Source organism: Seriola aureovittata, chromosome 15 (assembly GCF_021018895.1).
Source record: "Seriola aureovittata isolate HTS-2021-v1 ecotype China chromosome 15, ASM2101889v1, whole genome shotgun sequence".
Taxonomy (NCBI): domain Eukaryota; kingdom Metazoa; phylum Chordata; class Actinopteri; order Carangiformes; family Carangidae; genus Seriola; species Seriola aureovittata.
The window spans coordinates 12519858-12538615 of record NC_079378.1 but is presented as its reverse complement, the minus strand read 5'-3'; the positions used below and the strand labels follow the sequence as shown (position 1 = coordinate 12538615).

The 18758-nt window shown below is 41.6% G+C and overlaps 1 protein-coding gene across 1 annotated transcript in view; it reads right to left on the bottom strand.

Annotated features, from left to right (window-relative positions):
* Positions 1 to 18758, bottom strand: part of jade2 (jade family PHD finger 2) — a 184204-nt gene that overhangs the window by 150531 nt on the left and 14915 nt on the right. The window contains exons 2-3 of the mRNA XM_056397068.1: positions 8698 to 8761; positions 3997 to 4082 (exon numbers count right to left, since the gene is read on the bottom strand). Coding sequence (XP_056253043.1) covers positions 3997 to 4082; positions 8698 to 8761 — 150 coding nt within the window. The remainder of the gene's footprint in view (positions 1 to 3996; positions 4083 to 8697; positions 8762 to 18758) is intronic.

Below are 18758 nucleotides of genomic sequence, written 5' to 3'. Positions count from 1 at the left end.
AGCCTGGAAAAAAAGCCCGGATTACAAAGTGCGTCTGTATTCATGTTTCTGTCTCAATATAGTGTTACAAGCACCCTCTAAAAAATGTGTGTGAGTGTTTGTGTCAGGGTTTGTGTGTGTGTGTGTGTGTGTGTGTGTGTGTGTGTGTGTGTGTGTCCTCTGCCCATGTTACAGTGTTTTGACAAGTGTCACACAATCCCCTGGGGGAGAGCAGGGGGGATTTCTCTGAAGAAGGAGAGCTTTGCTTTTGTCAGAGGAGATGAGGCCAGGAGCTCTCACTGGTGACTCAGCACACTTACATTACAGCGCATTTTTTTTTAAAGTAAACTTTTTTGCTGCTTTGTTTGTTTCCTCTGTCTTTTTCTTGTTCTCAACTGCTGACCCTAACCAATACCCAAAAGACCAAATATGCGCCATCTGCTTGTATACTGTGTGTCATAACGGCTTCCTGTTTGTCCACAAAATTTTCAAAATCTTAAATCTCGGCCCTCATCTAAAATGAGATAAAAAAAAAAAAAACGGCTATACAAAAAAGCGGAAGCGTTTGACTGTGCCCTCCTTCCGCCAAGTAAAGCCCTCTAAACCACTTCTAAGAAAAGTCAAAGCTAGAGTGAAAGACTCGCAAAGGCGCAAATAGAGACGGCTCATTTTTAGAAAAGAGCTACGTTGTCATTACAAGTGCATAGTGTTTACCATTCGCCACACATCCCTTAACCGAGGGTGAGTATCCTTCCATAAACTTGTCCGCATTGCGAGCCACTGCTGAATTTCCTTTCCAGCAGGGATGAGGAATCTTCACAGCCTTGCTTGGACTTTTTTTCATTAATTTCAGGGATGTCTGTCTGCCACCATCAACAACCAGCAAATATACAAGTCCATACCACCACAAAATATGCCACGCAATTTAATGAAACCAGTCTGGTTTCATTAAATTGCATGGCATAACTATGTTATGTATTCATCGGGAAGTGTGGTTGTAAATACTGAAACTCCGTCCATCAGCAAAGTTACAAACCAGATGCACATTTGACAGAGCACTGATAAGGATCATTTGCTAACAGGCGTTTTCAACCAATGAAACTGAGGACTTCTATTCTTGCTGATGAACTAGTTCAACACAAAATGTCACATGTAAATGTGACATTTGATAGCGGTAGTTGTTTCTCTGATCGCTCTTTGCCTAATTTAACTGCTGCTTAGATACAAAGAAAGCCCCTTCTTCCTTTGGATTAGTCAGGTCAAGCAAAAAACACCCATCCCCTTTCAAAAAAATCCAAGGCTACCAAGACATGTCTGCTCCAGCTAAGCATTGTGAGCAAAATAGGTGGTGACATTTAATCAGGGTCATGACATTTGTCCTGTAAAACATACAAGTTGTGGCTGTTGCCTCAGGATAGCTCTCACACTGACAGCAGTTACCAACACCTGAAGGGCTGGCATGCAGTTGGTTTTTGAAGGGTTTAACTCTTGTACTCCGTCTGACGGACGGTCTCGTCGTCACTTCTTCCACACACTGACAGAAGATGAGCTGCCCTGAAGAAACGTGAGCTTTTGTTCAATTAACCTACAAAGAGAGTAAAGAGCCTTCACTACACGCACAGTCAAAGTGATGGCTCGGCTCCGGTGACTAAAGGTTTTAGTATCCTTCCAATGAACATATGATGAATCACCCACCACATCTAAAGGCAAAGGTGTTTGTACCCGTTCTGGATGGCGACAACCCAAGGCCATTATACCCTCTTTTTTTGGCTTCATCCCACCACCTCTCAAATCTCTTTCCAGGAATACTGTGTCTTTTGCATGTCTTTGTAGACTTGATGCAACAAACTGAACACAAAGAAATGAGGCAAACAGTTTTGGACAGTCTGTTCTCAAAAGCCATTCATGATGTTACACTCAGTTATACACACAGAAGTAGGTGTGTCAAGAATGAAAAAAAAAAAAAAAAAGAGAGAGAGAGAGGATGAGAGAAATAGCTCCAATCCTGCCAACTTTCCCACCTCCACACCTGTTCAGTCGCAGATGCAAACCTGCCTATTTCAAGATGTGTTCAAAATGTGGGTCAGACAATAAGCACTTTGTGTGAAGCCAGCATACCTGCATGAAGCTGCTGTCCTGCAGTACCAATGCTCCACTCACCTAATGTACAAGACAGGTCACGTATTTATTGTAAGACGGGTTTCCAAAATTTCTCAGTAGGTTCGCCTACGTGGTAAATGTTAAAACCAGAAGATGGCATCCTCTAAAACTTCTTTCTCAGTGACTAAGCAAATAATTAAAAAGAAATTAACTAATGATACACGTTTAAACACATTATACAGTTATGTGTTCTCAATGTGAGTCAGCTTGAACAGCAAAACCCTACAAGTTGCAATCTCAAGTTCATGTTACGAGCTGTTCTGGTTCAGGTATACACTTGAAAAAAAAAAAAAAAAAAATGTTATTCCTTAATTGGACCTAGGTGCAAAACTAACAAGTCAGCAAGGCCCCCCAAGAAGTGCAAGTACTGAATTGAGGAACTGAGAATGTTCTTTATATATTAAATGGGTCAAAATTTTCAAATGCCCTCGCAACATATGAACTTTGCAATAAACCTTTGTCAGATGTCACCCACCCTTTTTCTTTGTTCGGCCTCTCCTGTCACTCACTGCTAAAGAAAAAGCAGAAAAAAAAAAAATTGCTGCGAAACATCATTTTTCACGAAAAAACAGGGTGCCCCAGAGCGAGGCGAGGCGGCAGCGTTATGAAATTGAACGTGGCCCCTGGCTCTTCAGCTGAGGCCCGGGTCAGAGCAGAGAGCTACAGTAGTAATTACTGAGAGACTGATTGCTGACAGGACCTTCCAACAGCCTGTGGTTAACTGGATGGAGCTGAGGGGGAGGAAGCTTCAAATGCACAGGCATGACAGATGCTTTGCTGATGACTTGTACTTCGGGGTGGTTCGGGGGCATGCATGCCTTTTTGCTTTACTCATTCTCCTTTCAAAAGTTGCATAAAAACTAAATTTGTGCGCTTACACTTTAGACAGTTTCTGACATTTTTTTGTATTTGGACGAAGGATGGCGAGAAATCACAGCAGCTGTGAGGGCAAATAACCCTCTTAGATGGTAACAATTCATTTTGTAAAAGATCTTTGTTTTGAGTGTCTCACTGAACATCTTCAGAGTTTGAGAAGTGTCATCCAAGGCTGTCACCTACTCTGCTTTATTAAAAAAAAATAAATAAATAAAAAAAATCACCAGTAGATGTAATGTGTTCCAAGTGGCAGATAGTTATTTTTGGAGTGAAACTCTTCAAAACAGAAAGTTGTCCTTAAACAGATTTGAACCCACTTCACTGACAGAGTGGGAGGAATGTGTGATTGTGGCAGGCAAAGCATTTTTGCCACAACTGGTACAGTGCACCATTTTCCAACTGGATTATGCCAGTTTCTTCCCCAGGGTGGTCATTTGAGAGCGCTAGGGAATGTTCATCATGACCATATGGATGTTCCAACCTGGTATTTTAGGGAACCAATCTGTGCCATCAATGCGCCCGGTTGATTTAGCTGTGGTGACGGAGATGGCTGTGTTTACATTGGATCGTGTTTGTTCCAGTTAAGAGTTGATATACAGCTGCTTTCATAGTTTTCAAACTTGGTAGAGTGTGGTTGTAAGATAAAAGATATAATATAAGCAGAAGAACAGCCAAATAGCAACTGAGCTTGTCCAGAAACCATACACCTAACTTTAAGGATTTCAATTAGCTGCCGGACCTGCACTCTTTTTCTGTATTTCAAGAACAAGGATCATAAAAGAAGCAGATCACGCCAGTTCAACAACCTGAACAAGCAGACAAAAATGTTGGCATCTGACCAACAGCCGCAGCAAATATCTGTCACAGGCAGCATGGAAGTGGAGCATAACTCTCAGCGTGTAACGGCCAAACAGAGACTGTATTTCATTCAGCACACTGTATCTGCCCGAGTCACTGAACCAAGCTGCCACACTAACTTACCTCTGATGGTTTCTTGTGCTGGTGGCGGACCCATGTGCTGCTGGTCCCCGTATTCTTGGATGACCTGGACCACGAGGTCACCTGACCTGCAACAATAAAAAAAAATTAAAAAGACGATAACAATGAGTGTAATTAAGATTAACAAGCATCTTATTCAGGAGAGATACCATCAATATTTTTCTGGCACTGACTAACTAGCCTTTTATGACAAAGCTGTAAAGACAAAGTGTTTCATATCTTATGGAGCACAATATAAAGCAAACTTAATCTGTGTTGGATTTGTCGAGAACGTGCAGTAACGAGTGTGAATGTTGATCCGAAAGTGAGGCAAATGAAGAACAGGGGCTCTGGCTGTAGATCAGGCTTCATGTACACAGCGTGCGTTCAGATACACTCCAAACAAACTTTATTGTCCCACTGGAGAAATTTGTTTTTTTTGTTTTTTTTGCAGAGAAGGTTTACAATACAGACATAATAAAAAACACCGTAGCAAGATCATACCAGCGGGGAATCAGTTATACTTGTTAGAGGGGAAAAAGCTGGTCATCAAAAGTTCTTCCGTGAGCATGTGATGGGGTTCAGGACTTCTGTAATTTACGCTGATGGAGGTGATTCAACCACTGCAGAGAAGCACTAAAAAAGAAAGCAGGCATACAAAAACCTTCCCCGTGACTTCTCCTACCTCTCCAAGTCAGGCCTTTAATTGAAGCAGACTGATGATGATCTATTAAGGGCTGTAATAAGTAACGACAGTATAAATAGCATCTTGTTAAGCAGTTAGTCCACTATGGTCTTTTACAACCTCATTAATACACAACTTAATGGCAATTAACCAGACACTGAAGCCAATATCCCACCTCCCGCTTCAATCAGCCACCCTGTGCGTGTGTTTGTCTGCGTGTGCCTGTGCCCGTGTGTGTGATCAGAGCCCATACTGATATATGTAGAGAAGAAAGGGAATGTGTGTAATTTCATTTATGATAGTTTTTTTTTGTTTGTTTTAAATCACTGCAACAGAAATAGCCAACAGCTCATTTTCACCTGTGCACCATGTAGAAGGCTCTCATTAAAAATTGCATCACATTAGCAATTAAATTACATCACACAGGCATAATGGAAAACACAAATTTGCCAATACTGTGTAATATAGCACACTGTTACGGTGACTCTCTGTGTGTGTGTGTGTGTGTGTGTGTGTGTGTGTGTGGGCTGCCTCCCACTCAACATATTTCCCTTGCCACCACAGAAGTCCTGCCACCGTGCTAATTTTACTTGGGATGTCTGAACAACTAACAGTGCTGAGGGCAGAACTGCTGTCAGGCTCATCTTCAAAATTACTGACTCCCTCTCCCCACACACACACACACACACACACACACACACACACACACACAACACACACACACACAACACACACACACACACACACACACAGCTGCTAACGTATACAGATATTTGCCACATAAGCATGCACTCACACTTTCCTCCACAATCACACACACTTTGCTTGCATCGTTGATGTTTCAATCTGTCAGAGTGGCACAGATTTATATATTCCCTTGGACAGACACACATAAACACACTGACACGCATTCACCGCCACAACCCAACAGGAAATAGGAATTGACAGCCACGAGTGGGTAACGATTTCAAATGAATCCTCTACTCACCTCTACTGAGTGGTGGTCTCAAAGTGTACCACCTTACAGAATGTGTGTGCTGTGTGTATGCGTGTGTGTATGCGTGTGTGTGTGTGTGTGTGTGTGTGTGTGTGTGTGTGTGTGTGTGTGTGTGTGTGTGTCTGTCTGCTTGAGAGAGAGACTTGTTAAAAGGTAAAGTGGAGCAGATATACTCTAGTCTGTCCAAGAATAAACATGTCAAAATAAAAGAGTGAGCGGGGTGTAGTGGCGAGTGGCATTTTTGAACACGTCTCAGTTTCTGTACAGCTGAACACCTATAGGACGGTTTTTGTAGGGATGTGTTAGACAGAGGCGCTCTCCACCACCACCATCATCAAAACACACACTAGAGACTTAGAGAATCTCTGCCAAAAGCACTGAAGCTGTTCCTCAGTGTCTGTGTTCGTCCACAAGTCTGTGTGTGTAGGAGTGCTATGTTATATGCACACATGTGTTCAGTATGAAAATATTCAGTGGAACTGCGTGCTAATCTGCTGAACATTCATGCATCTGCTCTCTGCTAGAGTGTGTGTGTGTGTGTGTGTGTGTGTGTGTGTGTCTGTGCAGGTTACATCCACACGCCCCACATGAGGCAGCTGCACCGCTCTATCACTGCGGCCAGATAACCAAACGGGCCGCAGCACAGTTGGAGGTTACCATCATGGCCGTGTGTTAATTAAAAGCCCCGCTTGGTGCACGGCAGCCAAAATTATCATGGGCATCCTTCAATTAGAAACCTGATAACCTCCAGTCAACAGATGCAGCTGGAGCCCACACAGCACTGGCCAGGGGAAGCTAACGGCTAACAGCTAATTATACAGCAGACAGTATGGCCTTCAGTGCAGGGTGGCAGAGTCTAGGTCTGAAAAACAGCCTGTTAAACCTGCTGTAAAATATTTTATACATGCAGACCTGTGACCACATGACGGTTAAACCTGCAAAAGGTCACTTCAACCTCTGCTGGCCCTACTGCAGTAAACAGTTAACAGTTTTCAGTTTCAGTCACATTACCCAGAAATCATTTTCCTGTAGTTAGTTTAAAAATGTTTTAAAAAGAAAACGGTTAAGACATTCCACATCATGAACAGCTTCAACTGGAGAAATGTTTTTGAATTTCTTATTATACTGTAATAGGAAATTTGATTTCTCATCAAGAGAGACAGAAAAATCCCAAATGAAATCTTTTTATCTCTTTTTAATATTTTATTCGAATGTTCAAAATGTGTCAAAAGACAGCAGAGAATATTTTTTTTTTACAATGTTTCATGACTTTTGACATTGAATTTTAAGAGGGTCCAACAGTAGAAAGAAATATTACGTTTCCACAAGCAAAAGAAAAAAAGATCTCGTTGTTCAATACAGAAATGTTACACTCTGAGGTGAAAAGGGCAGATTAAGCCACTTTGCTTTGGTAATAAGATAATGCTGGCATGTGAGCGGCTTTTAGGGAGACACAAAACCAAAAGTGAGGTCCACTTTTGTACACGACAGTTTGTTTTCTAGCTCACTGATGTATCTAATTTTCTGTCTATGTTGGCCTTACGGAGTCAGGGGTATGGCCAAACAAATACATTTGCTTGTTTTTGAAAAATGCACGCCGCAAAATGCCAAGAATTAGTCATGTTGAACTGCCAAAAGGCAAGAAGAATGATGTTTATAATTAAATCAAAATTGCTAGCTGTCTTCAGTGACTAAATCTTCATATTTCGTGGAGAGTGATCAGCATTGAGAGCCAAGTGTGCTTGTGTAACACTGCACTGCTATTCAAAGACAGTTTATTATCAGATGATTTTCCAGCAGACGCTGCCAGCGACAGTAATGTGTTAGACTGGCCAGATGTTCCCACCATCATGCGGCCTATCTCTTCATTGCATGTCTGTCTGACTGTCTGTCTCTCTGTCTGTCTGTCTGTCTGTCTGATTGGTTGTTTGAGTCTCTATCACGACTCCGGGTAGGGAGCGTATCTGCTGATCAATTAGTCAATGCATCCATTATCTAATATGCATCTATCAGTCAGGCCATTAAGTGCATGCTGCATATATTTAACATTTCTTCCAAAACACATAAGGCCAGATTTACTAAGAATATGGCCCAACAAAAATGCAAGATGTGGGTTTTAGTGAATTTGCAGCCACAATCTGTGTGTATTAAGCACCTGATTTACTTAGGCTGCAGCTCATTACGCCCATAGCGCTTAGATTGCTTTATCATAGATAGAGATTGTAACACAGTGTAGCCTTGCTAAAGATTTACTTGGCTGAAGTGCTAATAATAAAATACATCGTTATGTCTAATTATTTTTATTGATCACAAAAGAGTTGAAAGTAAAAACACAGACAAGGCTACAGGTACAGCAGCTCAGCGCACCAGGTGGAGATAGTGTGTAAAGACTGATGTAGAAATAACAGTGCAGTCACAGCCTGTGGTGATTTTATAGACACTGATTGTCAACTAACACAAACCACAACTCCCCCGCCCCCTGTTCACTTGTTTTTACAATAAAAATACTTAGACACTGTGTTCATCCAGCCTCAGCTCAGTTTCCCCTCAGAAATCAGAGAGATTTTATCCGTTTCTGTCCCATTTCTCCCAAGCTCTCTAAATTTTGACAGAATAGTAGGACCTGGAATTACCAGAGCTGCATATTCATATTTATACTGCAGTTGTGTTCAGAAAGAGGAAGTCTTAATGAGGAGAGCAGAGGAGGGAATGACCGTGAGACAGGTGGTAAGTCTATATGGAGAGTGGATACAAGAAATACCCTGCGGGAGTTGACTAAAATCAGGCAGCTCACTGTAAAACAGCAGCACAGGAACTCACTTTTCTGACACTTCCATGTTTCATGCTTTCTCTCTCTAACTCTCTAACTCTCTCACACTCACACACACACTCTCACACACACACACACACACACACACACACACACACACACACACACACACACACACACACACACACACACACACACACACACACACACACACACCCTCCCTCCCTTCCCCTGAATCTCCCTCCAACTTACTGTCGGTGGTGTCGGAGTCATTGCTGCTCGTGGAGTATTTTCTCCTCTTCTTCTCGCTCTCCATCTGTCAGAGGGGTGGCAGGGAGGGAGGGAGGGAGGGAAGAATTGGGGCAAGAGGGAAAGAAAGAGAGAGAGAGAGAGAAAAATGACGAGTGAGAAGATGTTCACCATGAAAACACAAGTGTTAATGAAATAATGCGCTGATGGCACCAATCTGTCAGAGTCTGCAGCAGGCAGCCTGCCAGAGTAAACCGACTTGATCACCATTACATATTAGCACTTCGGACTTGCTGGGAACTTCACAATGATACACTTGTTCCTTTTCTTCGCATACAGTGGGAGTCCCTGTACAAGTCGACTGTGAACGCATCCTGAAATAGTGCTCTATTCACTGGGGGCTATTGTGCAAGTCCCCTTTTATGCATCTGCTTTAATACTCTAGGTCTTTCTTTCTTGATTATAAACAGAATAAAACTGAATCAACACATGGCAAATCAAAACAGTTTGGCACAACCTGCACAACCTGGCACTTTAAGCTGCAGACAAGTGTGAAATGAAAAAGTAAATTAAAAAGCAACATCTAGGATGAGAACATTTTTATTCAATAACCTCGCGTTGCTCATTTGTCACCTTAACATCCTAATTCTGAGATCATCACTGTGATAACTGTGTGTTTGTTTACAAGAAAACTCAGCAACATCAGCAACATCCCACAATATTTCAGTCACAAAGCATTTACTGAATGGAATCTCGCATCTTTATGAATGAGCTTCCATCAGGGAGCAGCATATTTAACACAGCAGGAGCACCAGGAAGATACAGAAGACGCAGTTGCCTATAGGGGAAAAAAAAAAAAAAAAAAAAAAAAAAAAATCCCTCATTATTTTGACTGAACTGATGTGTGTTTCTGCGGTAACTTGACTGCCACTTGGAAAACACACCCATAGTTACTTGCTCAGCTTACACTTAAATAAACCCTGTATTACACCCATTTCCCAAATGTGACAACAAGTGTGATGAGTTCAATCCAGACGTGTTGCAAAGAGAAAGCAATTTAACTTCAATTCACAAGCAACAGCAGCCGAACGCTAATTCTGCGACGGAGCATGAGTCTCACTTCAGAGACAGAGAGAAGAGAGGGAAAACTGAAATGAGAGGTGGAGAGCAGACATGAGGAGTGGCTGCTAAAATACATCTATTTAGTAGATAGATGCCTACTGTGTGTGTCTGATTCAATTTTGTGTCCAGAATGGGGGGGGGGGGGATAGAGAGAGAGCTGCTCAGGCTAAATAAACAAAGATGTTACAAGCAAAGAGCAGGGCGAAGCAACAGTCATAGAGACAATGGAGGAACGTCAGAGAAGGAGGACAGAGTGCGTCAGAGAAAAAGGTCAGAAATAAATCAAACAAAAGCTATCAAGAAAAAGCTTTTTTGTTTTTAGAAAAACACATTAAATAACAGCACCCTCTATGTTTTCCATCGTTACTCAGCTTCACATTTTACATGTTAGAAGCAAATGTGGGCAACAGCAGATTTGCAAAGAGTTAGACAGAGCAGTTGGAGAGAAGGCAAGAGATCCAGTAACAGAGGGTGAATTCAGACCAACAGGTGGAGGCACAGTTAATTTCACTGAGCAACCATTTCCTCCTGTTTACACAAAAATTTTTTTAAAAAAATGTAAAGTTTAATCAGCACTTTCAGATGAGAAAACAAGAACACTCTGATCAGCATACAACTGAATACATAGCCAGAAGCAGTGAAAAACACCTGATGGTCACCTTGTTGATATGATATATTATGATTCAACATGCAAAAACTCAGAGGTTTATTATTAAAGTGTCCCTGACAAGGCTTAAAGGGAAAAGAAAACACAGATCAAGGATGCAAAAAATGCAGCCTGTAGAAATATTTAATCTCTTGTAGCCTGAGTTGCAAAAGAAGAAAATATATAGAGTTCCATTAAAAAGGAAAAAAAAAAAAAAGAGGCCAGGGGTCAAGAGTCTGAAAGAGAGAGAAATGAGGCAAAGGAGGCAGCAACAAATAGAGTCAAGAAGTCAAAAGGAGGTTTTAGCGTACTGCTAGACTGAGGCAGGAAAGCCAAAAGAGGAGGAGGTGGGTTACAACCTTCAGTGCGGGGAACGGAGATTTATGTGGCCGTAAAACCCGGCTATTCCCTCTTATATGGGGCTCTTCCAGTACCCTGGCCTCCCCGCCTGCCCTGCACACACTTAACTACTCTGACATTTATGCTGACAGAAAAACACAGCGCTTCTTCGCTGCCTCCGACTATTTCCATTCCCAAGTCCTGCCATCATACCCTCTCCCTCTCATCTCTTTTCCTCCCCCTTCCAGTCTTCTCTGCCTTACAATAACAGGGACAGAGGGAGTGCGTTGAGTAAGGTTAAGTACATTATTGACTTCCTCAGCTTTGCTCGCTTCTCTCTCTCTCCATCCCTCCACCTCTTCCCATCTGTCTAGCTCTACCTCGTCGTCCTGCCTTTGAGGCGATTGGTTAAGTACATCATTGACTTCCTCCAGCTACGTCTGTCTGACTTCAAGTCTGCACGCTTGGATCCATCTCAGGGTTTCCCCTCGCCTATTAAACTCTCAGGCGACCCACTTAAACCACACTCAGGGCACCAAAGTTTTCTCTTTTTTTTTTTTCTTTTTAAAAAAAAAAAAAAAAAAAAAGCAGTCCAGCCATTTTTTTTTCCCCGACCACCCAAAGGAAAATGTGAACACAGAAAAAAATGTGACAGAAAATTCTTTACACCAGCTTTCTGAATGAGTCTGTTAGAAGTTGTCTGAAGCATTTACAACAATTTTGTGACAGAAAATGTGCTGGATGATGAACACATCGCAGCTTCTATTTTTGGACACTTTTGTTTGTGATTCAACCGAGGAGTCAACTGACTGAGCATAAAAATTTTAGTCAGAAATATTTACTCAGGTGTCTCCCACTTGGTACTTTGTAGTTATACCTGTGGCTACAGCTGTAGACGGTTATTTCTCATGATTAGTTCGACTGAACGGGGCTCCATCCATCAACGCGACGGCTTTGAGTTGTTGCATCAGATGTAAAAACTCCTACGCTGTTTTAAATCAGGTTTCTGAAAAGCATTCATCATGAGCCGGGAGGCATTCTAATGCTTCCAAGATGCTATAAAAATTAATGTTTTAGTTTGTGAGATGAGAGAGGATCTGTTGGCAACCTTTGCAACGCTCATCTCACGGTAGCTCCAAAAAGGTAAAAATTTGTCTCTCTTCTCCTCTTCCACTGCTTCCAGCTTGGATAACAAAGTCCATTAAAATAGAGCCGGAGTGGAGTCGCTGACTGAGTGCACTACAGAGTAACTAGCTGGTCAGGTGATTGGGTTGTTCCATGCCAAGTCATTCCAAGGAAAGCTTCTCAACTAGCACCTTTACAGGTTTACTGGCATCTGGCATATAAACATGCACCTAGTGATGTCACACTCAACAGCTACACCATCAACAGGAGTTAGCAATAAGATTTGCACACTGTACTGCTTGCTCCCAGCAGATTTCATAGAGCAACAGTCAAGCATTGTCAAGTGCAATAGGCCTTGTCCCAAATATCACAGAAGACATTTTGACATGTCGCAGCAGGAGAAACACCTGTGAAAATAATAAGATTTCCCAACAGGTTTTGCTTTTCACTTCAGTTTGGAATAAAAACTTTTTCAGTCAACCGAACTCTCGCTTTCACAAAAGAGGTGAGACGTTCTCACACATACACACTCATGACATATCAGTAAGTGTGTGGCTAGCTGCTGACATTTAGTTTGCTGACAATGCTAACCAGCCGTTGCTTGGTTAAGCGCAAAAATCCAGAAACATATTCCCTCCTGCCTATAATTTTTTTTTGTGTGTGTGTGTGTGTGTGTGTGTGTGTGTGTCCTTGCTGTTTTTTATGGCAGCAGTTGGGGAGTAATTTTGATTTTGGTTGCACAGCTGTCCCAGTTTTGGTTCCACTTTCGCTGTTCTTCGGTATGCCTGTCATGATAAAAGCACTACCTCCAAGCAGTAGCCAAATCCTTACTTGATTGTATGCTTACTCAGACGGGAAAATGAGAGTGAATTATAATGATTTTCTCTCAGTACTGCACCATTTCTTTTGCAATGCCTCCACTTTTCTCACTGTATTGACCAGAGCGGGAAACCCTCACCAGCCGCTCCGGCTAATTTTTTTTACCAGTCACTTTCAAAATACACAACAATAACTTAGATGTCCTAAATTTCTGTGTAGTTGTGACATGTTTCCTGATAATTGCGTTTCTATTTTCCATTTGTTGGCTATTGGATTGGAAAAATACATGTATTTGATATATGCTGAATGATTGATATGTTACATATGATAAATGGTAAATGGACTTGCTGGGCGCTCAAAGCGCTTTACAATACTTGTCACATTCACCCATTCACTCACACATTCATACATAACGCTCATACACTGCTGGAGCAGCCATCGGGGGCAATGTGGGGTTCAGTATCTCGCCCAAGGATACTTCAACACGGGGCCTGGAGGAGCCGGGGATTGAACCACCGACCTTCTAATTAGTGGACACTACGTCCATATCCATTTACCAGCCACATTTACTGGCTGAGGTTCAGTGTCTCTGTGACATCTTGCCGTCATGGAGCCTGAACCTGTGATTTTAAGCTGACAGGACCGTCTCTTTAACTTCTTCACCTGGTGGCAGCTCAGAATTTCTCAATGTGTATGTAAGGGTAGAACTGCTGGCCGGTTAAAGTGAAAGAACTGATGGTAATTGGAAACGTCACTGTGTCTCCTTAAAATCCCCCTCCTCCTTCTCTTTTGGAGACGGCTCACCTATGGCACGAGGCAGCTTTGCAATGCTGAAAAGCTTCCAAGTTCATTTACTCCATCACTCTGTCTCACTTATTCTTTCTCTCCTCCTGACATCCTTTCTTTTTTTCCCTCCACTTTTTCCTCATCCTTAGCTTCCAGGTCGCTCAGTCTCTCTCTCTCTCTCTCACAACCCCGTCTCAATCAGTCCAGTGAACCAGAGCCCACACTGGAGATTGAGATATTTCTTGTTCTCTGGAGAGATGGGGGTGGGTGAAGGAGAAAAGGGGAGACAGAAAAGACTCACAAATGTACAACTTCATCTCAATCACTCCAGTGAATCAGACTCCAGGTCTGCACTGGGTGACTTCCTGAGGACAAAAAGAAAAGACAAAGACAAAATAGAGACACAAAGACAGAGGGGAAAAGAGCCTACAGAGACAAACAGAGAGAGAGAGAGAGAGAGAGAGTCTGTGACAGTCTGACAACCGTCCTGCCAAACAGCTGTAACTGCTTCTAGCTGTAGAGCCAGAATTCAAATGCTTACAGCAGGGCTTCAATTTCAGTGCGGGATTGCGGGTATTGAACATAATTTCATTGATTCCCACACACGTTTACAGCGATGTCTGACAATGTTCAGCCAATGTTTGCAGCCTTGCAGAATGCAAGCCGACTGCCCAGAAGCGCAGCATCAGACGGACCATTTCCACCCTGGAGCACATGGACCGATGGCTAAAATGTAAATGTACATCATCAGGGAAAAAAAAAAAAAAAACACCACAGGATCCTCGGATAGATAACTGCATCTATACTAAGGAAGCAGCAGTCCAAAGACAAGTTTCAGGCTGACTGGCTCAGAACGTATCCTTAGCTCAAACTTTGCAATGGTCAAATGAGTTGCTCTATTTATAAAATGTATAGTGCTGCGGCTTTTACCAGCCAATGTCTCAAAACGTCAACGTTAAGTCGCCACTCAGAAGGCGTGTCTCACAGCAAAGACTGTGATGTCATGCGAACATGGATTCAGCACACGAGTAAAGCAAACCTCACCAATCTGATGCTCATTTCATTACAGATCTCATATACAGTATGAACACACAGCAAACATTGTTTTGCACACACTGTAGTGATTATTGTCCTCTTTCCACAGCTTCTCTTTCAATCCTACAATACAAAAACAACCCAAAAGCCTCAGGTAGTATCCAGCAGACATCATGTTATTGCATCATTACTACCTCCGCCAAGGAGGTTACGTTTTCAGCCGTGTCTGTTTATTTGTCAGCAGAATTACCCAAAAAGTACTGAACCGATTTGCTCTGAACTTGGTGGAGGGATGGGGCGTAGGCCGGGGAAGAACCCATTACATTTTGGGGCAGATCCAGATCATTTACTATAAATTAGATTTTTTTTCTCTGAAGTCTGGTTTATGTTGTTTGAAACTTGCCTTGGCAGAGGCCTGTGCTCTCTGAGTGCACGTATACAGTTTACTGCATGTCTTTTGTTTGGTACATTGGGTTGTTGAAAGAAACTGGAGTGGGGAGGATAGTGGAAATGTTGAGTTGTGTCACAGCTACGTGATAACACAAGGCTGACTTGTTTGCTTTCTTGTTTTGGACTGGGTGACAGTTTGGGATTTTGTCATCCACCTTTAAAATAAAATCTTAATATTAAAATAAAACTGAACTGCCTACATTGCAAGCCTTCCTTGATATAGAGTCCAGTCCTGCAGTTACAGGTGAGGACTGGACTCACCGCAGAACAGGAAATCAAAACATACTCACAAGATACAAACGCAAGTATCTTCACATAAAACTTACAACAACCAGGACCTGGCTCTCAGGTTGTAGCATATTTGGCATACAGAGTACACTAAAGCTTCAATGTCCCTACAGGACACTTTGGCTCAAAGACAGCAGTCAATAACAGTAAACACAAGAATACAATGATGAATAAAAACGTCAATCAGTACAATATGTACATGAATACATTACGGATACAAATAAACACAAGGACACAGCTTAAAACCAACATCATCGCTGTCATTGTGACATCAGAAAAAGCAGCGAAGCCAGAAACCACCCGTCCACAGGCAGTAAGAGGCCAAATCACATTTTGTGTAAAAAAAAAAAAAAAAAAAAAAAAAAGGAGTTGGTGGAATAAAACACCTCATGTATCTGTGTGTGCCACCTCTAGAGAGGTAAAACCCTGCCTTTGATGGAAGCAAGTTGTGCTCACTGTGTAAAGGGTGTTGGGAGTCCAGTAAAATGATGAGATGACGATAAAATTTACAATAAGGTTTCTCCCGTTTTGTTGTGGTGCCTGTGCATTATTTTTTATTCTATATGTATCTGAAGTTTGTACTGCATTTTAACATATAGTGTCACACATACCTGAAACAACTAGATGAGTAAACAGTCGATGGACAAATATGATTATTCATTTAACTAATTTTTTAAGCAAAAATGTGTTGGTTCCAACTTCTTAATGTGAGTATTTTCTATTCCTGTGAGTCTTACATGAAAGACAGCTTGGGATCTGGGAATCTTTGATGATAGCATATTTATTTAGTGTTTTCTAATATTTTAGAGTCCAAACAAATAAACAATTAATATGTAAACTATTGGCTTTTGTTGCATTATGAATTCATACTTTACCAGTATGAGACCGTGTAAACCTGCAAACCTTTGTCAGAGCTGAAGCAGGACAATAGCTGGAGGCAACCAGCTGTCAGAGTCGATGAAACCATATTGTACGAAGGAGAGAACACTATCAGACAGAATGAAATACAACCATATCGTGAAATAATTTGGTTTTGGCGTAGCCGGACATTTCTGACATATAAATAATAGGTCTCCAGGCTAAATGAAGGAAAAAATGAAGTTTGGAAACGAGCAGAGAGAAAGGAAGAGGAAAAAAACGATCAGAGATTCAGAGATCAATACAGGAGTGAGAAGACAGAGATCATCAGTCAAAGGAAAAAAGAGTGATATCCCAAAAGATGGAGGCAGACAGACAGATGAGAGTTAAGCTTGAAAAAAAAAAAAAACATCCAGACAGGAGACTAGATTAGGCTAACAAAGACAAACAAGTCAAAGAAAGGCAGCAGGAAGCACAGAACGTTACTGAGTCAGACACAAATGCTCTGCTCATGTCCAAACAAACAAAATTACATTTCAACACACAAATGTACATTACATATATTACATATATATATATATATATATATATATATATATATATATATATATATATATATATATATATATATATATATATATATATATATATATATATATATATATATACATACACACATACATATTATAAAACAGCACGCATGGAAACATGAACCACCTTTAAACTGTATGTTCCCTACACCCTGTTGTTATCTCCATGCTATATTAAACCCAACTAGCTTTACTAATGAGCTCATCAATTTAAATAAAAAGCTATCAGTGTGAATATGAACTCTGTGTCTTAAAGCACATCCTTGTTAATATTGAAATTTAATAGAAGGAACCTGTAGTGCAAATATAAAGATGTCCCAGTGAAAACACACAGTCAGGCAGACGCCATAATGGAGACAGGAAGTACTGCCTAACATATGATGAATGAAGGACAGACAGACATATAAAATCTGTACATAAATAAAAACATCAGCTAACAAACCAGCACATTCAAACACACACACACACACACACACACACACACACACACACACACACACACACACACACACACACACAGAGTAACTATTGGCATGCTATTCGCTGCCCTTGGCCAAGCTACGTTACATTAAAAAGCTGTGCGCCGCCCTAATGGGTGAAACAAAACTAACAGGAGAGAAAGGGGATATCAATCAAGCCAAGTCTGTACACACCCACTGACAAACAGTCTAATCAGGCAACATAATTGAAAACACCTGCGCTGGTGGACTATGGGTGTGTAAGGGTTTTAATCTTTTGGATAACTTGTTGTATTAATGATTTAGATTATTAACTATGTCAATCAGACATTAAAATCTCCAGCAGACTACACAGTAGCCCGGCTTCACTTTCTCCAAACCCAAACAGAGGCTGGCCTGATAAGCACGTGGAATTATTGTTTATTTTACTTCTTTCACTCGGCCTGAGGTCACAGTCATGTGAGCTGAGTGCCCTAACCAGCTAGTAGTGAGCGATACATCTGTCGCATTGACATCACTCTCAGTCAACACAGATGTTGCAGGGGCGTCGCGTAGCGCAGTGGGTTACGCAGGCGCCCCATATATAGAGGCTACAGTCCTCGCTGCAGCTGGCCCCCGGTTAGGCTCCCGCATCGGACGGCCCTTTCTTGCGTGTCATTCCCCCTCTCTCTGCCTCCCCATTTCCTGTCTCTCTACTGTCCTGTCCATTAAAGGCACAAAAAAGCCCAAAAAATTCTTTAAAAAAAAAAAAACACAGATGTTGCAGTAATGGTTGCCAGAAGAAAATAATGTCAAAGTTTTGACAGCGATTGAAGAAATATGAAATATGCCCATTTAAGAAATGAGTCAACTCCATCCAAAACAACCAAAACGACTTTCAAATTCCATTTTAACAATCACGATTCGTCATCATCAACCAATGTCTTTGAACATTTCCGCAGATTTTAATCTACATGCTTCAATTTACAAAAGCGTTGAAAAACGTAAATATGGAAAACTCAAGCCTGAAATTTAAACCTGACTCGGACGCCACAGGTTTAGACAGCCACCTCCAGCTCTCGGTTTTATGCATGTGAAAGCCACATATTCGGTGGATAGTTTAGTGTCAGCCCAAGACATTTACAATAAGACAAACAGTGAGAGGGTTGACTAATGCATGCTGGGAAAGCCAAGTCGCCTGGGGAGCTAATTAATTGGCTGACTATGACACTGTCGAAAGCCCCATGTCTGACTGAGCTTTTAAAGGGAGCTGTTCTCTGAAATGTGCAAACAGATCAGGGCTGAGAAAACAGCTGTATCTGGACACCAAGCTGCAGGTGGGAAAGAAATCATGTGTCAGCTACTTTACCAGTTCACAGGATCTGTAACACATCCCACACCCAAGCTACTAAAGTGGGGTAAGATTCAGCACAGAAAAAGTTGGATTAAAGCAGCTGTTTCTGCTCGAAGAGTAATAGCGTATACTTGACAGATGACTGTTTCAGGGTGTGTTCACACTCCCAGTATATGTATAGCATCTTATTCGTCACTCTGGAGCATATCTTTGTT